The 22,324-nt window shown below is 46.6% G+C and overlaps 1 protein-coding gene across 2 annotated transcripts in view; it reads right to left on the reverse strand.

The window, feature by feature from the left end:
- Positions 1-22,324, reverse strand: part of DIS3L (DIS3 like exosome 3'-5' exoribonuclease) — a 94,538-nt gene that overhangs the window by 66,963 nt on the left and 5,251 nt on the right. For both annotated transcript variants that reach the window (XM_063925576.1, XM_063925577.1), the window contains 2 exons: positions 1,409-1,537; positions 1,143-1,278 (listed from right to left, as the gene is read on the reverse strand). In XM_063925576.1, the coding sequence (XP_063781646.1) occupies positions 1,143-1,278; positions 1,409-1,537 (265 nt within the window). The remainder of the gene's footprint in view (positions 1-1,142; positions 1,279-1,408; positions 1,538-22,324) is intronic.

Genomic DNA, 22,324 nt, shown 5'->3' on the forward strand with positions numbered 1-22,324 from the left:
GGCCCCATACACTAGAACGATGATGCCCAATTTCAGCCCAATTCGGGCATTTGGCCCAATATACTGGGTGAAATCGGGCATTTTGGCTGTGTATCCGATCCGATGCGCGTCCCTGTGAGCATCGGATCCTCCAGATTGAATGTGCTGCACATTCAATCTGGTCCGACCCTGCAGGCGTGGCTGGGACCGCCCAAGATACATTGTATGCAAAAGGACAGCATACGATGTATCTTGGGCGATCCTGCTGCCCGGGAGGCTGCCGGGGTGATCGCCATCGATCGCCTGCGACACGTCAGATGGACATGTTGCAGTAGTGTATGGGGCCCTTTAGTTATTAATATCAGCATCTGAGAGTGCACCACCCTTTATTACAGAGGGTTTGGGGTTTTGTTTTTTGTTTTGTCACAGAACACTGCTCACCCCTCCTTATACGGACGGGAAATCAAGTGATTATAGAGCAAAATCCAATCATTAAACTATCATTATGGTTTCAGTGCAGATAAAACCACTGGTTGCTGTATACACTATATGCTATGGAAGGAAGTATAACTCCAGCACTCTGGCGTCATGTCCAGTCAATGTCACGCTACAATATATTTTTTCCCTTCTATTATGTTCTATATGACTGTAAGAGAGACAGACCGTCACACGTGTGCAGACGATTCATTCTGTACTACAGTATGGAGAACCAGTTCACATCTAAGGGTCTATTCATGAAACAGTGAAAAGAGTGGAGAAGTGAGCCAGTGGAAAAGTTGCCCATGGCAACCAATCAGCTGCTCTGTACGATTTTATAGTATGCAAATTATAAATGTTACTTCAATGCCGATTGGTTCTTCTCCACTGGCTCCCTTCTCCACAGTTTTCACTGCTTCATGAATAGACCCCTTGGTCTTTTCTAAGCAAAATAAAAGGACTGCTTCATGTCAGTAGTAGTATTGTTGTGGCCTGTGCCCTACAGATCAGTGTCTGCTATAACATAAGGAAAAAGTAAACTAACCAAAGAGGAATAAAAACTGGGAAATCTATAACTTCATATCAAAGTGCAACACACAAGATAAAACACTATTACTGTATATGCATATAGTCATTTTGAAGACATTACTCAACTAATCCCATATTGCTTCTTCCTACAGACTGACCTTAAATGATAAGACATAAACACCTTCAGTCTCATTGCTGTATCTTCTTATCGCCTCTGTGTTCTCCGTGACCATAATGACAGGGACCATAGACCGGCAGTGCTGGTAGTACCAGACGCAGGAGTTGTATATACACCTGCAGACGCCAGAGGGACAAACACCAGTATGATGTAGGTGGCACTGTATAACTGCAGTCAGAATGAGCGAGGTTCTATGGTAGGATATTCAGTCAGAGGTACATGGTGGCAGACACAGAGGAATAATACCTTGTCTGCCAGTCTTCCACAAACTCGCCCATCTCGCGGGGTAGATAGGCATAATGTTGGAACTCATTTGGGAAATAAATGCAATCATGGCGGGCATCACGAAGCAGGGAACGCAGCTTCTTATACTGCCTGGAAATAATAAGAATAAAAACGATTTTATTGCTATTAATGTAGACAATCATGTATGCTCAGATAAAATATATACTTATACAATAGTGTGTTAAAATGCCAATAATCCCACTAACATGAGTGGACACACCAAATCAAATCACCGTGCATTTTTTCCCCCAAGGACCGCACACCTCCCAGCATGACCACACACCTGAACTACTTCCCACCGTCATGAAAACCTCATCACACAGCCACAACAGTATCAATCCACAAGTATAAACAATAGCATCAGTCGCGGCACCTGGCTGCCTCACCCCGGCAGCGGCACCTGGCTGCCTCACCCCGGCAGCGGCACCTGGCTGCCTCACTCCGGCAGCGGCAGTAATATATACACATACATTAATATATTATATAAAATAAAACTCTAAAAAGAGCTCCTATGACACAGACAGTGGTGGCCACATGAATACAGTCCAGTAATCCAGCATGAACTAGTGATATTACTGCAGTTCTTTCTGACTCAATCATGGAACACTCAGAAATCCCAAGGGAAGCTGATGGAGGTCAACTACATTTCAGCTTTCTCCTTTCCAAATATTACCATAGGTGTAAAAAGCATTTTATTCATCTATCAATTAGAAAATGTGCTAAAAACTAAATGAATAGGCAGAGAAACCACAGCTCAATAAAGCAGAGCAGGTTTTCCAGAGCACGTCTCTGGGACTGGATGCTGTCCATCAGCCGCCATAAAACGGGAGCGCTGTGAGGCTCACTGATAGCCATATCTGAACGGAAATCGTTACACAAATCAAATTTGTTGCAGAGATAAAGTGCATATTTATCATTGCTATGGCCACTTTGGATAAAACCCCGTCCATGAAGTCTGTAATGAATGTTAATTGTGTTTGTATGTCTCTTGCCCAGCATGGGAAACTTAAATGTTGGAGGGCTCACTTTGCTTTTATTAGCTAGATTAACTCCTTCAACACTTATGACAAACAAAAACACAGCACTACATAATAAGTCATGATTGTTCGTAAAAGCTGCAAAGTCTAACAAGGGGTAGACACAGAGAGATCCATGCTTAATTTCTAAATAATCTGACTAGATTGCTTAGAAATGAAGCATAGATCTCTCCGTGTGTATGCCCCATAGTGATAGTGATGCGCGTCCACGTATGACTCTTAACATGGGGAGGCAGTCGATTTGCCGGTTTTCGGGATCCCGACAGTAAGGATACTGAAGCTGGAATCCTGACACCTGGTGAAATACCAGCAATCGGAATCCTGACCGTCAACTGGAATCCCCACTTGGGTGGTGCTCCACACCACCACCCGAGGGTGAATATAAACCCATGGCGACCTAAGGTCGCCACCGGTCCTGAAGCGTAGCGAGTGCAGCGAGCCCGCAAGGGGACACGCTGCACTCGCCGCCGGGACCCCGGCTGCCAGGATCTCGGCGTCGGTCTCCTGACCGCCGGGATCTCATACTGAATCCCTAATATGATAACCTTATACAAATAAAAGAGAAACATGGAAATGTGTATACATCTTTTGGGCATTCATGCATAATATACAGCTCACCGACATACAACCATTGATATTTAGTAGTAAATTGTTGCTTGACTTAAGCTGGGTACACACTAGGTGACTTTTATTAATAATATGGACAACAATGACATATCGTCCAGTAAGTACGCACTATTTTGTCAATGATGCGCCCTCTTGTGGGTAGATGACAAGGTCTTCTGTCATCTGTACCTGCAGCTCAATATTGACTACATTGGCTAAAGCTGTTCGGGAGTTGAAGGGTAAACACGGACAATATCAATCATAGAGGGTGATGTTCTCCAACACAACAAATGCAGATGGGGGCATATGATCATCAATGACTCCCGAGGAACATGTGTAACTGCACAGATATACTGAGCTCCACAAGAAACCTCTGGAATATACACATATTGATTTATTTATTAGGAAGATAGTACATAAAGCTTTTGAGATGCAGGGTTTATGCTGTGCCACACCATCTATTTTATCAAATACACTATGACACACTGCGTATACCTAGAAAACAAATACAATTTCACATAAAAGATATTATGACACGGACATATAAAGGCTTTATATACAGTAAACCCTGCTGTTTAATGGAAGCATAGTACCAACTATAAATGGGATCGGTATGCCGGCGGGTATGTATTCCCTATAAACAGCTGGCTGTATGACCCTTCTTTCCTATGCAGGCCTGTCCTCAATAAGCATGACACACGTGGCCAGGCAACTACCTCCCACAATATTAGCAGGTTTACTCCCTGAAATACTTTGTGCTGCTGTCAGCATTCTCTTGGTCGGGGGCTACAGGTGGTTTTATAATGAGCAAAACACGCAGAAAGATAACAAAAAATGTTCTAGATCTAGTCAAAGACACCCCAGAAAAAGCCATGTTACACATCTTTAATGATACAACTTGGAAAACCATAAATTGAATTAAAATGGAATTACGTTTAAGTTTTTTTTTTTTAAATGAAAGCAAATACTGTATGAATAAACAGGACACGTACCAGAACGTTCAATTAGCACTTGGATTGCTCTGCATTTGTATCTGTAGATAACAGTTCTTAGATTTTCCGTTCTTGAGCCCCTTACATTAATTATCATGAAAAGAAATTTGTTTATAAACATGTTCTCTTCCTTAATCAGAACACACTAACGCAATGAAGATGCCCCAAGACTATAGGATCCATTTCACACAATTAAATGGCCACTCTCATAGCTACAGTAGTAATATTTCTCAGCCTCTAATAATCTGCACTGCTAACAGCCTCCATTAGTAATCTTCTTCCCTTGGCCGAGGTGGCTTATTTCCTAGAGATATTACAACCGACAGATCCATTTTATTTCAGACTCCCATTTAAGTATGATTATTTTTCTCCATTCTATCTGACTGGACGGATAACCCAGCTCAGCAGACCTCACCTACATTGGTGTTACATATGCTACACTCCAGATCTCCAGCAACCTGAGCACATTGCCCTTACTGAAACAGGTCACAGTCTCCAGATCACCCATCACGGGTAACACACATTTGCACAGCCTCTTTTCCCCATCTCGCAGGCATTTGCAGAAGCCGCCTAAGTGGCTCCAGAAGCAGCCTTGTGGGTGTAATGTATAGGCAGCAAACAGGGCTTCTTCCGTACCAGACCGAAAAACATGAATAATGTTCAACCAATTGTGAACTTCATTAATGTTAAGCAAGTGTTCATTTATTTATTGATCAATGCTTAGTTTCAGTCAGTCTGACTTGCTTTCCACATCAGATATAAACTGCATTAGGCTTATTAAATAGAAATTAGTCGGGGAAACTAATCCTTTGATGCATTTAGGTTACTGGTGCCAGCACGACAGAAGTTTGTGTATCTTTTTGTTGGATTGAATAAGATCATTTTAAATAAGATTTTACTCACCGGTAAATCTATTTCTCGTAGTCCGTAGTGGATGCTGGGACTCCGTAAGGACCATGGGGAATAGCGGCTCCGCAGGAGACTGGGCACAACTAAAAGAAAGCTTTAGGTCTACCTGGTGTGCACTGGCTCCTCCCTCTATGACCCTCCTCCAGACCTCAGTTAGGATACTGTGCCCGGAAGAGCTGACACAATAAGGAAGGATTTTGAATCCCGGGTAAGACTCATACCAGCCAAACCAATCACACCGTATAACTTGTGATACTATACCCAGTTAACAGTATGAACAACAACTGAGCCTCTCAACAGATGGCTCAACAATAACCCTTTAGTTAAACAATAACTATATACAAGTATTGCAGACAATCCGCACTTGGGATGGGCGCCCAGCATCCACTACAGACTACGAGAAATAGATTTACCGGTGAGTAAAATCTTATTTTCTCTGACGTCCTAAGTGGATGCTGGGACTCCGTAAGCACCATGGGGATTATACCAAAGCTCCCAAACGGGCGGGAGAGTGCGGATGACTCTGCAGCACGGAATGGGCAAACTCTAGGTCCTCCTCAGCCAGGGTGTCAAACTTGTAGAATTTAGCAAATGTGTTTGACCCCGACCTAGTAGCTGCTCGGCAAATTTGTAGAGCCGAGCCCCCTCGGGCAGCCGCCCAAGAAGAGCCCACCTTCCTTGTGGAATGGGCTTTCACTGATTTAGGATGCGGCAGTCCAGCCGCAGAATGTGCAAGCTGAATCGTACTACAGATCCAGCGAGCAATAGTCTGCTTTGAAGCAGGAGCACCCAGCTTGTTGGGTGCATACAGGATAAACAACGAGTCAGTTTTCCTGACACTAGCTGTCCTGGAAACATAAATTCTCAGGGCCCTGACTACGTCCAACAACTTGGAAGCCTCCAAGTCTTTAGTAGCCGCAGGCACCACGATAGGTTGGTTCAAATGAAAGGCTGATACCACCTTAGGGAGAAACTGGGGACGAGTCCTCAATTCTGCCCTATCCATATGGAAAATCAGATAAGGGCTTTTACATGACAAAGCCGCCAATTCTGACACACGCCTGGCCGAAGCCAAGGCCAACAGCATGACCACTTTCCACGTGAGATATTTTAATTCCACGGTTTTAAGTGGCTCAAACCAATGTGACTTTAGGAAATCCAACACCACGTTGAGATCCCAAGGTGCCACTGGAGGCACAAAAGGGGGCTGAATATGCAGCACTCCCTTAACAAAAGTCTGAACTTCAGGTAGTGAAGCCAGTTCTCTCTGGAAGAAAATCGATAGAGCCGAAATCTGGACCTTAATGGAACCCAATTTTAGGCCCATAGTCACCCGACTGTAGGAAGTGCAGAAAACGGCCCAGCTGAAATTCCTCCTTTGGGGCCTTCCTGGCCTCACACCACGCAACATATTTTCGCCAAATGCGGTGATAATGGTTTGCGGTCACTTCTTTGCTAGCTTTAATCAGCGTAGGAATGACTTCCTCCGGAATGCCCTTTTCTTTCAGGATCCGGTGTTCAACCGCCATGCCGTCAAACGCAGCCGCGGTAAGTCTTGGAACAGACAGGGCCCCTGCTGCAGCAGGTCCTGTCTGAGCGGCAGAGGCCATGGGTCCTCTGAGATCATTTCTTGAAGTTCCGGGTACCAAGCTCTTCTTGGCCAAACCGGAACAATGAGTATAGTTCTTACTCCTCTTCTCCTTATTATCCTCAGTACCTTGGGTATGAGAGGAAGAGGAGGGAACACATAAACCGACCGGTACACCCACGGTGTCACTAGAGCGTCCACAGCTATCGCCTGAGGGTCTCTTGACCTGGCGCAATATCTTTCTAGCTTTTTGTTTAGGCGGGACGCCATCATGTCCACCTGTGGCCTTTCCCAACGGTTTACAATCAGTTGGAAGACTTCTGGATGAAGTCTCCACTCTCCCGGGTGGAGGCCGTGCCTGCTGAGGAAGTCTGCTTCCCAGTTGTCCACTCCCGGAATGAACACTGCTGACAGTGCTAACACGTGATTTTCCGCCCATCGGAGAATCCTTGTGGCTTCTGCCATCGCCGTCCTGCTTCTTGTGCCGCCCTGTCGGTTTACATGGGCGACTGCCGTGATGTTGTCTGACTGGATCAGTACCGGCTGGTTTTGAAGCAGGGGTTTTGCCTGACTTAGGGCATTGTAAATGGCCCTCAGTTCCAGCATATTTATGTGTAGGAAAGTCTCCTGACTTGACCATAGTCCTTGGAAGTTTCTTCCCTGTGTGACTGCCCCCAAGCTTCGAAGGCTGGCATCCGTGGTCACCAGGACCCAGTCCTGTATGCCGAATCTGCGGCCCTCTTGAAGATGAGCACTTTGCAGCCACCACAGCAGAGACACCCTGGTCCTTGGAGACAGGGTTATCAGCCGATGCATCTGAAGATGCGATCCGGACCACTTGTCCAACAGGTCCCACTCAAAAGTCCTTGCATGGAACCTGCCGAATGGAATTGCTTCGTAGGAAGCTACCATTTTTCCCAGGACTCGCGTGCAGTGATGCACCGACACCGGTTTTGGTTTTAGGAGGCCTCTGACTAGAGATGACAGCTCCTTGGCCTTCTCCTCCGGGAGAAACACTTTTTTCTGTTCTGTGTCCAGAACCATCCCCAGGAACAGTAGACGTGTCGTAGGGACCAGCTGTGACTTTGGAATATTTAGAATCCAACCGTGCTGTTGTAGCACCTCCCGAGATAGTGCTACCCCGACCAACAACTGCTCCCTGGACCTCGCCTTTATCAGGAGATCGTCCAAGTACGGGATAATTAAAACTCCCTTTTTTCGAAGGAGTATCATCATTTCGGCCATTACCTTGGTAAATACCCTCGGTGCCGTGGACAGACCAAACGGCAACGTCTGGAATTGGTAATGACAATCCTGTACCACAAATCTGAGGTACTCCTGGTGAGGATGGTAAATGGGGACATGCAGGTAAGCATCCTTGATGTCCAGTGATACCATGTAATCCCCCTCGTCCAGGCTTGCAATAACCGCCCTGAGCGATTCCATCTTGAACTTGAATTTTTTTATATATGTGTTCAAGGATTTCAAATTTAAAATGGGTCTCACCGAACCGTCCGGTTTCGGTACCACAAACATTGTGGAATAGTAACCCCGTCCTTGTTGAAGGAGGGGCACCTTGACTATCACCTGCTGGGAATACAGCTTGTGTATTGCCTCTAACACTGCCTCCCTGCCTGAGGGAGTTGTAGGCAAGGCAGATTTGAGGAAACGGCGGGGGGGGGGAGACGTCTCGAATTCCAGCTTGTACCCCTGAGATACTACTTGAAGGATCCAGGGATCCACCCGTGAGCGAGCCCACTGATTGCTGAAGTTTTTGAGACGGGCCCCCACCGTACCTGGCTCCGCCTGTGGAGCCCCAGCGTCATGCGGCGGACTTGGAGGAAGCGGGGGAGGACTTTTGCTCCTGGGAACTGGCTGTATGCTGCAGCTTTTTCCCTCTACCTCTGGGCAGAAAGGACGCGCCTTTAACCCGCTTGCCCTTATGGGGACGAAAGGACTGTACCTGATAATACGGTGCTTTCTTTGGCTGTGAGGGAACATGGGGTAAAAATGCTGACTTCCCAGCTGTTGCTGTGGAAACGAGGTCCGAGAAACCATCCCTGAACAACTCCTCACCCTTGTAAGGCAAAACTTCTATGTGCCTTTTAGAATCTGCATCACCTGTCCACTGCCGAGTCCATAACCCTCTCCTGGCAGAAATGGACATCGCACTTATTTTAGATGCCAGCCGGCAAATATCCCTCTGTGCATCTCTCATGTATAAGACTGCGTCTTTAATATGCTCTACGGTTAGCAATATAGTGTCCCTGTCTAGGGTATCAATATTTTCCGACAGGGAATCTGACCACGCAGCTGCAGCACTGCACATCCATGCTGAAGCAATAGCTGGTCTCAGTATAATACCTGTGTGTGTGTATATACAGACTTCAGGATAGCCTCCTGCTTCCTATCAGCAGGCTCCTTTAGGGCGGCCGTATCCGGAGACGGTAGTGCCACCTTCTTTGACAAGCGTGTGAGCGCTTTATCCACCCTAGGGGATGTTTCCCAACGTGACCTATCCTCTGGCGGGAAAGGGTACGTCATTAGTAACCTTTTAGAAATTACCAGTTTCTTATCGGGGGAAACCCACGCTTCATCACACACTTCATTTAACTCCTCAGATGGGGGAAAAACTACTGGTAGTTTTTTCTCTCCAAACATAATACCCTTTATTGTGGTACCCGGGGTAACATCAGAAATATGCAACACATTTTTCATTGCCTCAATCATATAACGTGTGGCCCTATTGGAAGATACATTAGTCTCATCGTCGTCGACACTGGAGTCAGTATCCGTGTCGACATCTGTGTCTGCCATCTGAGGTATCGGGCGTTTTAGAGCCCCTGATGGCTTTTGAGACGCCTGGGCAGGCACAGGCTGAGAAGCCGGCTGTTCCATATTTGGTATGTCGTCAAACCTTTTATGTAAGGAGTTGACACTTTCACGTAATTCCTTCCACAAGTCCATCCACTCAGGTGTCGGCCCCGCAGAGGGTGACATCAAATTTATCGGCATCTGCTCCGCCTCCACATAAGCCTCCTCATCAAACATGTCAACACAGCCGTACCGACACACCGCACACACACACAGGGAATGCTCTGACAGAGCACAGGACCCCCCAAAGCCCTTTGGGGAGACAGAGAGAGTATGCCAGCACACACCAGAGTGCTATATAACACAGGGATGAACACTATAACTGAGTGATTTTCCCTTATAGCTGCTTATATATATACTGCTGCGCCTAAATTTAGTGCCCCCCCTCTCTTTTTTACCCTTTGTAGTCTTGAAACTGCAGGGGAGAGCCTGGGAGCGATCCTTCCAGCGGAGCTGTGAGGGAAAAATGGCGCCAGTGTGCTGAGGGAGATAGCCCCGCCCCTTTTCCGGCGGACTTCTCCCGCTTTTTTATGGATCTCCGGCAGGGGTATTTTTCACATATATAGCCTCTAGGACTATATATTGTGATTTTTTGCCAGCCAAGGTGTTAATATTGCTGCTCAGGGCGCCCCCCCCCCAGCGCCCTGCACCCATCAGTGACCGGAGTGTGAGGTGTGCATGAGGAGCAATGGCGCACAGCTGCAGTGCTGTGCGCTAACTTGTTGAAGACCGAAGTCTTCTGCCGACGATTTTCAGGACCATCTTCTTGCTTCTGGCTCTGTAAGGGGGACGGCGGCGCGGCTCCGGGACCGGACGATCGAGGTCGGGCCCTGTGTTCGATCCCTCTGGAGCTAATGGTGTCCAGTAGCCTAAGAAGCCCAAGCTAGCTGCAAGCAGGTAGGTTCGCTTCTTTTCCCCTTAGTCCCTCGTAGCAGTGAGTCTGTTGCCAGCAGATCTCACTGAAAATAAAAAAACCTAAAATATACTTTCTTTTCTAGGAGCTCAGGAGAGCCCCTAGTGTGCATCCAGCTCAGCCGGGCACAAGATTCTAACTGAGGTCTGGAGGAGGGTCATAGAGGGAGGAGCCAGTGCACACCAGGTAGACCTAAAGCTTTCTTTTAGTTGTGCCCAGTCTCCTGCGGAGCCGCTATTCCCCATGGTCCTTACGGAGTCCCAGCATCCACTTAGGACGTCAGAGAAAATAAGAATGTATTCCATATACACAGTAGGGATGATTTAATAAAGATACAAGTTTCACCCTCCACCTTGGCAGATCCACTTTTTCCATGCCCGAAAATGTTCAATTCTTTATTTTATTAAAAATGTTTTCCTACCTGGTTAGGAGCTAAATGAACACATATCTGTCAAAATGTGTCTTTTAAACTGCCCCACAGTAGCCTCTGGCAAGAAAACTAAGCATAATGTTCATTTGGAGTGTTGGCACCCAAAAGATACACAATATATTGGACAACACAACAGCAATGCAGACAAATGTAAAGTTATGCACTTTGGGACTAAGAACATTCAGGCAGCCTATAAACTAAATGGATAAAATGTAGGGATAACAGTAGTTGAAAAAGATTTGGGTGTGCGCATCGATAATAAACTTAGTAGCAGTACGCAATGTCAAAATGCAGCAACAAAAGCAAGTAAGGTGTTCGCATGCATAAAACGGGGAATGGAAACAAGGGATGAAGAGTGTAATCCTGCCACTGTATAAATCATTGGTGCGGCCACACCTGGAATATTGTGTACAGTTCTGGGTACCTCACTATAAAAAAAAAAAAAGATATCTTGGAACTCAAAAAGATTCAGAGGCGAGCCACTAAACTGGTTAAGGGGTTAGAGGCACTGGATTATGAGGAAAGACTTAAAAAGGTTAGATTTGTTTACACTGGAAAAGAGGCGACTGAGAGGAGACGTTATTAATATTTTTAAATACATTAAAGGGACAATACAAGGATTTATCAAACGATTTGTTTATCAAAAAAACACTACATAGGACACCCCCTGAGGTTAGAAGAAAAATAATTCCATACACAACGGAGAAAAAGTGGAATTCTCTGTCAGAGAAGGTAGTAATGGTGGACTCAATCAATAAGTTTAAAAATGGATAAGATTAAATCCTAGCAGAAAAAAATATCCAAGGATACAGCATCTAATTAATATAAAAAAAAATTATAATACAGGTTGAACTCGATGGACATTCAACCTCAACAACTATGTAATTCAAGGCATAAGAGATGGAGGAGTGGGTTCTAACTCTATATAATTTTTTTAAACTTGCAAGATTGGTCTAATATTCTCAAATATATATATATATATATATATATATATATATATATATATATATATATATACATACACACACACACACACACACACACACACAAATGTACACATCCGGCACTCTATGCAGCAGAAGAAATGCCTGGCTGCCCTCCTAAAGATAATGCAGTATCTGTTCCTTCCCCACCTGTGGCTCAGGTGTATCTGGCAAAGGACAAGAGGCGGCACTCCAAGGTCTTGAAAAACTTTTATATTCAAAGCATGGTGCAAAACAGAGCAATAATGTGCAAAAAATGAAAAAACATGGAGGTCTTACGACGTTTTAAGGCATCAAGCCTTTTCCTCAGGTAAGAATACCCATGTGCAGTGAAGTGTGCAGAGAGAAAGAACCAAACCCACAAAGTAAATCACTCACCTTTTAAAGCTGTGCAGGAGCAGGTGTTCCCGGCGTCTGTGTCCGGGACTTCCGGGTACGTCACACGGACGGCGCATAGCTGACGTATCCGTTGCCAAGCAACGGTTGCGCAAACAGGCGCCGGGGAGACCCGTCAGAACTGTGAGAAAAATGTGAACAGTGATCGTCAAGTATGTGCTAGACGTAACATATGACACCCGAGCGGGGTGAATAATAAGTGAAAGTGAATGGCATTAAAAACATATAAGAGGATAAAAGTTACTTATAATCAGCTGAGGAATGTGTAGAAAAAGCCCAAGTAGTTGTTATAGCAGCATATGAAGCAAAAGAAATACACAAATTGCATCTAATTACACAATAAGATAATAAGATGGGTGGGCTAACATGCGATAGCTGGGCAATTAGATTGGATCCCAACTCAGTTACTGCACGTCAACGCAGGGAGAGAAGAAAGGAGGGGAAGGGAAGGGGTGGAAGGAAAGGGGGAGGGGGGAGGGGAAGGAAAAAGGGAAGGAAGGGGGAGGAGGATGAGGCAATAGCGGGAAGGGGGTGGGGGGGGGGGGGGGGGGGGAGGAGAAGGATAGAAGGAAAAGCTGGGCCGGGACAGACTGATGTATAGGCGAATACTAAAGAAATACATTCCAAGTGAATTTTTCATTTAGTCCCTTTGGTGATAATGTATCCAATAGGAAAATCCATTTGGATTCACATTTGGATAATGCTGTATGTCGGTCAGTCTGGATAGTGGATGGCCCTTTAGTTTAAAGTGGCATGCGACCGGTTGGTCCACGGGTTTGCCATCGAGCGATGCTTTGATGGCATATCGGTGTAACGCCATCCTGTGCCTAAGATTTCTAATAGTCTGTCCGACATATAATAAGCCACAGGGGCAGATGATGGTATATACAATAAATGATGTCATACACGTAACTACGTGTTTAATTTTGTATTGCTTGCCCGTATGTGGGTTATTAAAGCTGTGGCCGGTTTCCAGATATTTGCATGTGGTGCAGGATGCACATCGATAGCACCCTGGTTTTTTAACTTGTGTAGAGGCATTCAGAGTTGGAGTGATATTTGTTTTCACTAAAAAGTCCCTGAGGTTAGGTCCCCTCTTGTAGCTAGGCATCAAAGAGGTGCCTTTGAAACAGGGTAATTCTTTGTCACCCGTCACAATAGGCCATAAACCTTTGGTGGCACGTGGAAGAACTTTACTAACAGTTGAAAACCGGGTAACAAATGGAATCCGTGATTGCAATGGTGATTGCGGGACTTTATAAAGCAGTTGTTCTCTGGGAATATTGAGTTCTTCGTTCCTGGAACGCCTAAGTTCCCGTAACTTATAGCCTCTATGAGCAAATTTGGGATCATGTGATCCAGCGTCGTGACTAGAGTAGTACGGTCACTCGAAATACGTGCTGCCCGAAGCATTTGTGATCTGGGTAAACCGCGTATGAGTGCAGGAGGATGACAGCTACTGTGATGTAGAAGCGTGTTGCGATCCATGGGTTTTGAAAATAATTTGGTGTGGATGCACTTATCCTTGATCTCGATGGTGACGTCCAAGTAGTTGATGCTTGTAGAGCTGATCTGATACGTGAATTTGATAGGTGAGTTGGCTGTGTTGATGTGTTCGATGAGAGTGATTAATTCCTGTTCGGTGCCAGACCAGAGGATTAGCAGGTCGTCTATATACCGTGTATATAGCACTATTTTGCTTACTGTCTCCAATGGATGAGAAAAAGAATTCGTCTTCTTGCTGAAACATGTATACATTGGCGAACGATGGGGCCACTGAGGACCCCATCGCACACCCAGTGGTTTGGATAAAGTACTGTCCATTATGCATAAAATAATTTTGTTTTAGGTTTTGGACAACAATGAGAGAGACAAAGGAATAGGAATGGCATCAAAATGGTGTCGAAACAAAAACAATTCCATAGCTGCTAGGCCACTGTCGTGAGGAATCACCGTGTAAAGGTTTTTGACATCCAAAGTACATAACAGCATACTGGTCGGTACTGTTTAATGCAATTTAATTTGTTAAGAAGTTGTGTGGTATCTTTAAGGAACGTAGGTTGTTCCATGATGTATGGCTGAATCAACTGGTCCAGAAACTGTGAGATTGGCTGAAGGAGTGACCCCCTGCTGAAATAATCGGTCGGGGGGGGAGGGTCCACAGGATTTTTGTGAAGTTTGGGAATTGTGTATAACACTGGAGTGATAGGGAAAGGGGTGATTAATGAATTATAATTTTTTTTGTCAAGATGTCCTGCTAGATGGGCTTCCAAAAGAGCGGTATCCAGATCACGTTTAAATCCCTCCGTGGGGTTCTGGGAAAGCTGTTGGTAAGTGGATTGATCTTGAAGGAGCTGGTCAATGTTGGAAATGTATTGTGAATCCTGTATAACAATGCCACCGCCCTTATCGGCGGGGCGAAAGATGACATCCTGGTACTGTGACAAATCTCGTAAGGCTTTGTGTTCAGCTCTAGTCAAGTTGGTGTGAACTATAGGTTGAGCTGCATGAAATTTGGTGACTGCTGTGTCCAGCAGACGGTTGAATGTCTTTAATGAAGCGTTTGATGAAACGGGGTCAAACAACGTTTTTTGTGCACGGAAGATGTTTTATAAACAGGCGCATTGTCGCGTTGATGTTGAAAGAATTCCCTAGTTTTCAGGGATCTGTGTAGCCCATATAGGTCAATCTTCTAATCAAGGTCCCGATGGGGGTAGGTGGGGACAAAGGATAATCCTTTGTTTAAAACGTTTAATTCAGTGGCTGAAAAGTTACGGGATGACAGATTGAACGTTACTTCCTCCCCTTGTTGATGGGAGGCTTGGAAGATCCTTTGATTTTGGCCCCCACGTCGCGTTCTTCCCGGTCGCGCATGTCGACTTTTGAACGTGTGGCCCTGGCTAAAGGGGACCGTCCGTGTTGTCTGAGGATCCTCCGAGTCGGTGACTAGAAAATCACTGTCGCTGTTGGACTGCGAGCGATTCCTCCTAAATGATGGATTTCTATCTTTCCAAGAGATACGGGATCTAGAGCGGAATGATGGATCTGTTCCATTCAGCCACCGGTATACCCTCTGGTCTTCGTAATCGGATTGAACCGTAGTTAATTTCTTTTGTTTGAATTTTAAAAGATCTTGTCTATAAGTATTACACTGTTGTTCCAACCGGTCCCATTGTGCTTGAAGCCTTTTATCTTCTAATTGAGGTTTAAATTCAAGGTGGCTGCCGCAAGTTTAGACCTAGTATCTAATAGTATGGTACGTGCCTCATCGATGACCAGCAGCATCAAATCTGAGCTGCATTTATTAAGGATGGATAGCCATTTGCGGCAAAAGTCAGCACTGTTGCGACCAATAGTTGGCATATTTCTTATTCTGAAGCCGCGTGGGATCATTTTGGCACGGAAATAGTCCGATAGTGATGTTCCATGTAGGAGGTAGTCAGTCTCTTTATTGCGTAATTTCAAGAGTGTCTGGAAGATCTCATCAGTAGAAGATGGTTCTGGTTGAACGCTGAGGTCAGTGCCAAACAGGATCTGATTAGCTTGTTCTTCATTATAGCTGAGTGTCTCTGCCAAATGTTGTTTAAGATCAATGAATGACAGAGTTCCCGAAGCTGTGGGAGATGACATGGTAACCTGTGAGGAGATCCAAGCTGGGCCCAAAGACCGCTGCTGGTGAGACTTCAGCTGAAGTAACGGTGGCGTGGACTCACAAATTGGTTCGGAAAAAACAGGAAAAATGCAGGTAAAATAAATCAAGCAGAAAAAATATAGTTACCCAGCATAAGGTGTAACTAAGGTGCCTTGATACATAGGGAACGAGGCCAATTCCCAATAGAATACAAATGTTTTCAAAACCCACGGATCGCAACACGCTTCTACATCACAGTAGCTGTCATCCTCCTGCACTCATACGCGGTTTACCCAGATCACAAATGCTTCGGGCAGCACGTATTTCAAGTGACCGTACTACTCTAGTCACGACGCTGGATCACATGATCCCAAAATTTGCTCATAGAGGCTATAAGTTACGGGAACTTAGGCGTTCCAGGAACGAAGTACTCAATATTCCCAGAGAACAACTGCTTTATAAAGTCCCGCAATCACCATTACAATCACGGATTCCATTTGTTACCCGGTTTTCAACTGTCAGTAAAGTTCTTCCACGTGCCACCAAAGGTTTATGGCCTATTGTGACGGGTGACAAAGAATTACCCTGTTTCAAAGGCACCTCTTTGATGCCTAGCTACAAGAGGGGACCTAGCCTCAGGGACTTTTTAGTGAAAACAAATATCACTCCAACTCTGAATGCCTCTACACAAGTTAAAAAACCAGGGTGCTATCGATGTGCATCCTGCACCACATGCAAATATCTGGAAACCGGCCACAGCTTTAATAACCCACATACGGGCAAGCAATACAAAATTAAACACGTAGTTACGTGTACGACGTCATTTATTGTATATACCATCATCTGCCCCTGTGGCTTATTATATGTCGGACAGACTATTAGAAATCTTAGGGACAGGATGGCGTTACACCGATCTGCCATCAAAGCATCGCTCGATGGCAAACCCGTGGACCAACCGGTCGCACGCCACTTTAAACTAAAGGGCCATCCACTATCCAGCCTGCGATATAAGATCATCGACCACATTCCGAGCCCTGTGAGAGGGGGCGACCGACATACAGCATTATCCAAATGTGAATCCAAATGGATTTTCCTATTGGATACATTATCACCAAAGGGACTAAATGAAAAATTCACTTGGAATGTATTTCTTTAGTATTCGCCTATACATCAGTCGGTCCCGGCCCAGCTTTTCCTTCTATCCTTCTCCTCCCCCCCCCCCCCCCCCCCACACTTCCCCCCCCCCCTTCCCGCTACTGCCTCATCCCCCTCCCCCTTCTTTTTCCCCCCTCCATCTTCCTTCCCCTCCCCCTTTCCTTCCACCCCTTCCCTTCCCCTCCTTTCTTCTCTCCCTGCGTTGACGTGCAGTAACTGAGTTGGGATCCAATCTAATTGCCCAGCTATCGCATGTTAGCCCACCCATCTTATTATCTTATTGTGTAATTAGTTGCAATTTGTGTATTTCTTTTGCTTCATATGCTGCTATAACAACTACTTGGGCTTTTTCTACACATTCCTCAGCTGATTATAAGTAACTTTTATCCTCTTATATGTTTTTAATGCCATTCACTTTCACTTATTATTCACCCCGCTCGGGTGTCATATGTTACGTCTAGCACATACTTGACGATCACTGTTCACATTTTTCTCACAGTTCTGACGGGTCTCCCCGGCGCCTGTTTGCGCAACCGTTGTTTGGCAACGGATACGTCAGCTATGCGCCGTCCGTGTGACGTACCCGGAAGTCCCGGACACAGACGCCGGGAACACCTGCTCCTGCACAGCTTTAAAAATAAGATTTTACTCACCGGTAAATCTATTTCTCGTAGTCCGTAGTGGATGCTGGGAACTCCGTAAGGACCATGGGGAATAGCGGCTCCGCAGGAGACTGGGCACAATTAAAGAAAGCTTTAGGTCACCTGGTGTGCACTGGCTCCTCCCACTATGACCCTCCTCCAAGCCTCAGTTAGGACACTGTGCCCGGACGAGCTGACATAATAAGGAAGGATTTTGAATCCCGGGTAAGACTCTTACCAGCCACACCAATCACACTGTACAACTCGTGATACAATACCCAGTTTAACAGTATGAAAACAACTGAGCCTCTCAACAGATGGCTCAACAATAACCCTTTAGTTAACAGTAACTATATACAAGTATTGCAGACAATCCGCACTTGGGACGGGCGCCCAGCATCCACTACGGACTACGAGAAATAGATTTACCGGTGAGTAAAATCTTATTTTCTCTGACGTCCTAGTGGATGCTGGGAACTCCGTAAGGACCATGGGGATTATACCAAAGCTCCCAAACGGGCGGGAGAGTGCGGATGACTCTGCAGCACCGAATGAGAGAACTCCAGGTCCTCCTCAGCCAGGGTATCAAATTTGTAGAATTTTGCAAACGTGTTTGCCCCTTACCAAGTAGCAGCTCGGCAAAGTTGTAAAGCCCACCTTCCTTGTGGAATGGGCTTTTACTGATTTAGGATGCGGCAGTCCAGCCGCAGAATGCGCCTGCTGAATTGTGCTACAAATCCAGCGAGCAATAGTCTGCTTAGAAGCAGGAGCACCCAGCTTGTTGGGTGCATACAGGATAAATAGCGAGTCAGTTTTCCTGACTCCAGCCGTCCTGGAAACATAAATTTTCAAGGCCCTGACTACGTCCAGTAACTTGGAGTCCTCCAAGTCCCTAGTAGCCGCAGGCACCACGATAGGTTGGTTCAAGTGAAAAGCTGATACCACCTTAGGAAGAAACTGGGGACGAGTCCTCAATTCTGCCCTATCCATATGGAAAATCAGATAAGGGCTTTAACATGACAAAGCCGCCAATTCTGACACACGCCTGGCCGAAGCCAAGGCCAATAACATGACCACTTTCCACGTGAGATATTTTAGATCCACGGTCTTAAGTGGCTCAAACCAATGTGATTTTAAGAAACTCAACACCACGTTGAGATCCCAAGGTGCCACTGGAGGCACCAACGGGGGCTGAATATGCAGCACTCCCTTCACAAACGTCTGAACTTCAGGCAATGAAGCCAGTTCTTTCTGGAAGAAAATCGACAGAGCCGAGATCTGTACCTTAATGGAGCCTAATTTCAGGCCCATAGTCACTCCTGTTTGTAGGAAATGCAGATATCGACCTAGTTGAAATTCCTCTGTTGGGGCCTTTTCGGCCTCACACCAAGCAACATATTTCCGCCATATGCAGTGATAATGCTTTGCAGTTACATCTTTCCTGGCTTTAATCAGCGTAGGAATGACTTCCTCCTGAATGCCCTTTTCCTTCAGGATCCGGCGTTCAACCGCCATGCCGTCAAACGCAGCCGCGGTAAGTCTTGGAACAGACAGGGCCCCTGCTGCAGCAGGTCCTGTCTGAGCGGCAGAGGCCATGGGTCCTCTGAGATCATCTCTTGAAGTTCCGGGTACCACGCTCGCCTTGGCCAGTCCGGAACCACGAGTATTGTTCTTACTCCTCGTTTTCTTATTATTCTCAGTACCTTTGGTATGAGAGGCAGAGGAGGGAACACATAAACTGACTGGTACACCCACGGTGTCACCAGAGCGTCCACAGCTATCGCCTGAGGGTCCCTTGACCTGGCGCAATATCTCTCTAGATTTTTGTTTAGGCGGGACGCCATCATGTCCACTTGTGGACGTTCCCATCGATTTACAATCAGCGTGAAGACTTCTGGATGAAGTCCCCACTCTCCCGGGTGGAGGTCGTGCCTGCTGAGAAAGTCTGCTTCCCAGCTGTCCACTCCCGGAATGAACACTGCTGACAGTGCTAGTACGTGATTTTCCGCCCATCGGAGAATCCTTGTGGCTTCTGCCATTGCCATCCTGCTTCTCGTGCCGCCCTGTCGATTTACATGGGCGACTGCCGTGATGTTGTCTGACTGGATCAGTACCGGCTGGTTTTGAAGCAGAGGCCTTGCCTGACTTAGGGCGTTGTAAATGGCCCTTAGTTCCAGAATATTTATGTGTAGGGAAGTCTCCTGACTCGACCATAGTCCTTGGAAGTTTCTTCCCTGTGTGACTGCCCCCCAGCCCCGAAGGCTGGCATCCGTGGTCACCAGGACCCAGTCCTGTATGCCGAATCTGCGGCCCTCTAGAAGATGGGCCCTCTGCAGCCACCACAGCAGAGACACCCTGGTTCTTGGAGACAGGGTTATCAGGCGATGCATCTGAAGATGCGATCCGGACCACTGGTCCAACAGGTCCCACTGAAAGATTCTGGCATGGAACCTGCCGAAAGGAATTGCTTCGTAAGAAGCCACCATCTTTTCCAGGACCCGCGTGCAGTGATGCACCGATACCTGTTTCGGTTTCAGGAGGTCTCAGGAGGTCTCTGACTAGAGATGACAGCTCCTTGGCTTTCTCCTCCGGGAGAAACACTTTTTTCTGGACTGTGTCCAGGATCATACCCAGGAACAGTAGACGTGTCGTCGGAACCAGCTGTGATTTTGGAATATTCAGAATCCAACCGTGCTGGTGTAGCACCTCCTGAGATAGTGCTACTCCCACCAACAACTGCTCCTTGGACCTCGCCTTTATTAGGAGATCGTCCAAGTACGGGATAATTAAAACTCCCTTTCTTCAAAGGAGTATCATCATTTCCGCCATTACTTTGGTAAACACCCTCGGTGCCGTGGAGAGTCCGAACGGCAGCGTCTGGAATTGGTAATCCTGTACCACAAATCTGAGGTACTCCTGGTGAGGATAGTAAATGGGGACATGCAGGTAAGCATCCTTGATGTCCAGGGATACCATGTAATCCCCCTCGTCCAGGCTTGCAATAACCGCCCTGAGCGATTCCATCTTGAACTTGAATTTTTTTATGTATGTGTTCAAGGATTTCAAATTTAAAATGGGTCTCACCGAACCGTCCGGTTTCGGTACCACAAACAGTGTGGAATAGTAACCCCGTCCTTGTTGAAGTAGGGGCACCTTGACTATCACCTGCTGTGAATTGCCTCTAGCACAGCCTCCCTGCCTGAGGGAGTTGTCGGTAAGGCATATTTTAGGAACCGGTGGGGTGGAGACGCCTCGAATTCCAGTTTGTACCCTTGAGATACTATTTGCAGGATCCAGGGATCCACCTGTGAGCGAGCCCACTGATCGCTGAAATTTTTGAGGCGGCCCCCCACCGTACCTGGCTCCGTCTGTGGAGCCCCACCGTCATGCGGCGGACTTGGAAGAAGCGGGGGGAGGACTTTTGCTCCTGGGAACCTGCTGTTTGTTGCAGCCTTTTTCCCCTACCTCTGCCTCTGGACAGAAAGGACCCGCCTTTTCCACGCCTGTTTTTCTGAGTCCGAAAGGACTGTACTTGATAAAACGGCGCCTTTTTAGGCTGTGAGGGAACATGGGGTAAAAATGCTGACTTCCCAGCAGTTGCTGTGGAAACTAGGTCCGAGAGACCATCCCCGAATAACTCCTCACCCTTATAAGGCAAAACTTCCATGTGCCTTTTTGAATCTGCATCCCCTGTCTACTGGCGAGTCCATAAGCCTCTCCTAGCAGAAATGGACAGTGCACTTATTTTAGATGCCAGCCGGCAGATCTCCCTCTGTGCATCTCTCATGTATAAGACTGAGTCTTTAATATGCTCTATGGTTAGCAGAATAGTGTCCCTGTCTAGGGTGTCAATATTTTCTGACAGGGAATCTGACCACGCAGCGGCAGCACTGCACATCCACGCTGACGCAATAGCAGGTCTAAGTATAATGCCTGAGTGTGTATATACAGACTTCAGGATAGCCTCCTGCTTTCTATCAGCAGGCTCCTTGAGGGCGGCCGTATCCGGAGACGGTAGTGCCACCTTTTTAGACAAACGTGTGAGCGCTTTATCCACCCTAGGTGGTGTTTCCCAACGTGACCTATCCTCTGGCGGGAAAGGGAACGCCATAAGTAACTTCTTAGAGATTACCAATCTTTTATCAGGGAAAGCCCACGCTTCTTCACACACTTCATTTAATTCTTCTGATGGGGGAAAGACTACGGGTAGTTTTTTCTCCCCAAACATAATACCCTTTTTAGTGGTACCTGGGTTTATATCAGAAATGTGTAACACCTCTTTCATTGCTTCAATCATGCAACAAATGGCCTTAGTGGACATTAGACTAGACTCATCGTCATCGACACTGGTGTCAGTATCCGTGTCGACATCCGCGTCTGCCATCTGAGGTAGCGGGCGTTTTAGAGCCCCCGATGGCCTTTGAGACGCCTGGACAGGCACGAGCTGAGAAGCCGGCTGTCCCGCATTTGGCATTTCGTCAAATTTTTTGTGTAAGGAGTCGACGCGTGCACGCAATTCCTTCCATAAGTCCATCCACTCAGGTGTCTGCCCCGCAGGGGGTGACATCCCTTCTATATGCAACTGCTCCGCCTCCACCTCATTATCCTCATCAAACATGTCGACACAGCCGTACCGACACACACAGGGAATGCTCTAACAGAGGACAGGACCCACAAAAGCCCTTTGGGGAGACAGAGTGAGAGTATGCCAGCACACACCAG

Source organism: Pseudophryne corroboree, chromosome 6 (assembly GCF_028390025.1).
Source record: "Pseudophryne corroboree isolate aPseCor3 chromosome 6, aPseCor3.hap2, whole genome shotgun sequence".
Taxonomy (NCBI): domain Eukaryota; kingdom Metazoa; phylum Chordata; class Amphibia; order Anura; family Myobatrachidae; genus Pseudophryne; species Pseudophryne corroboree.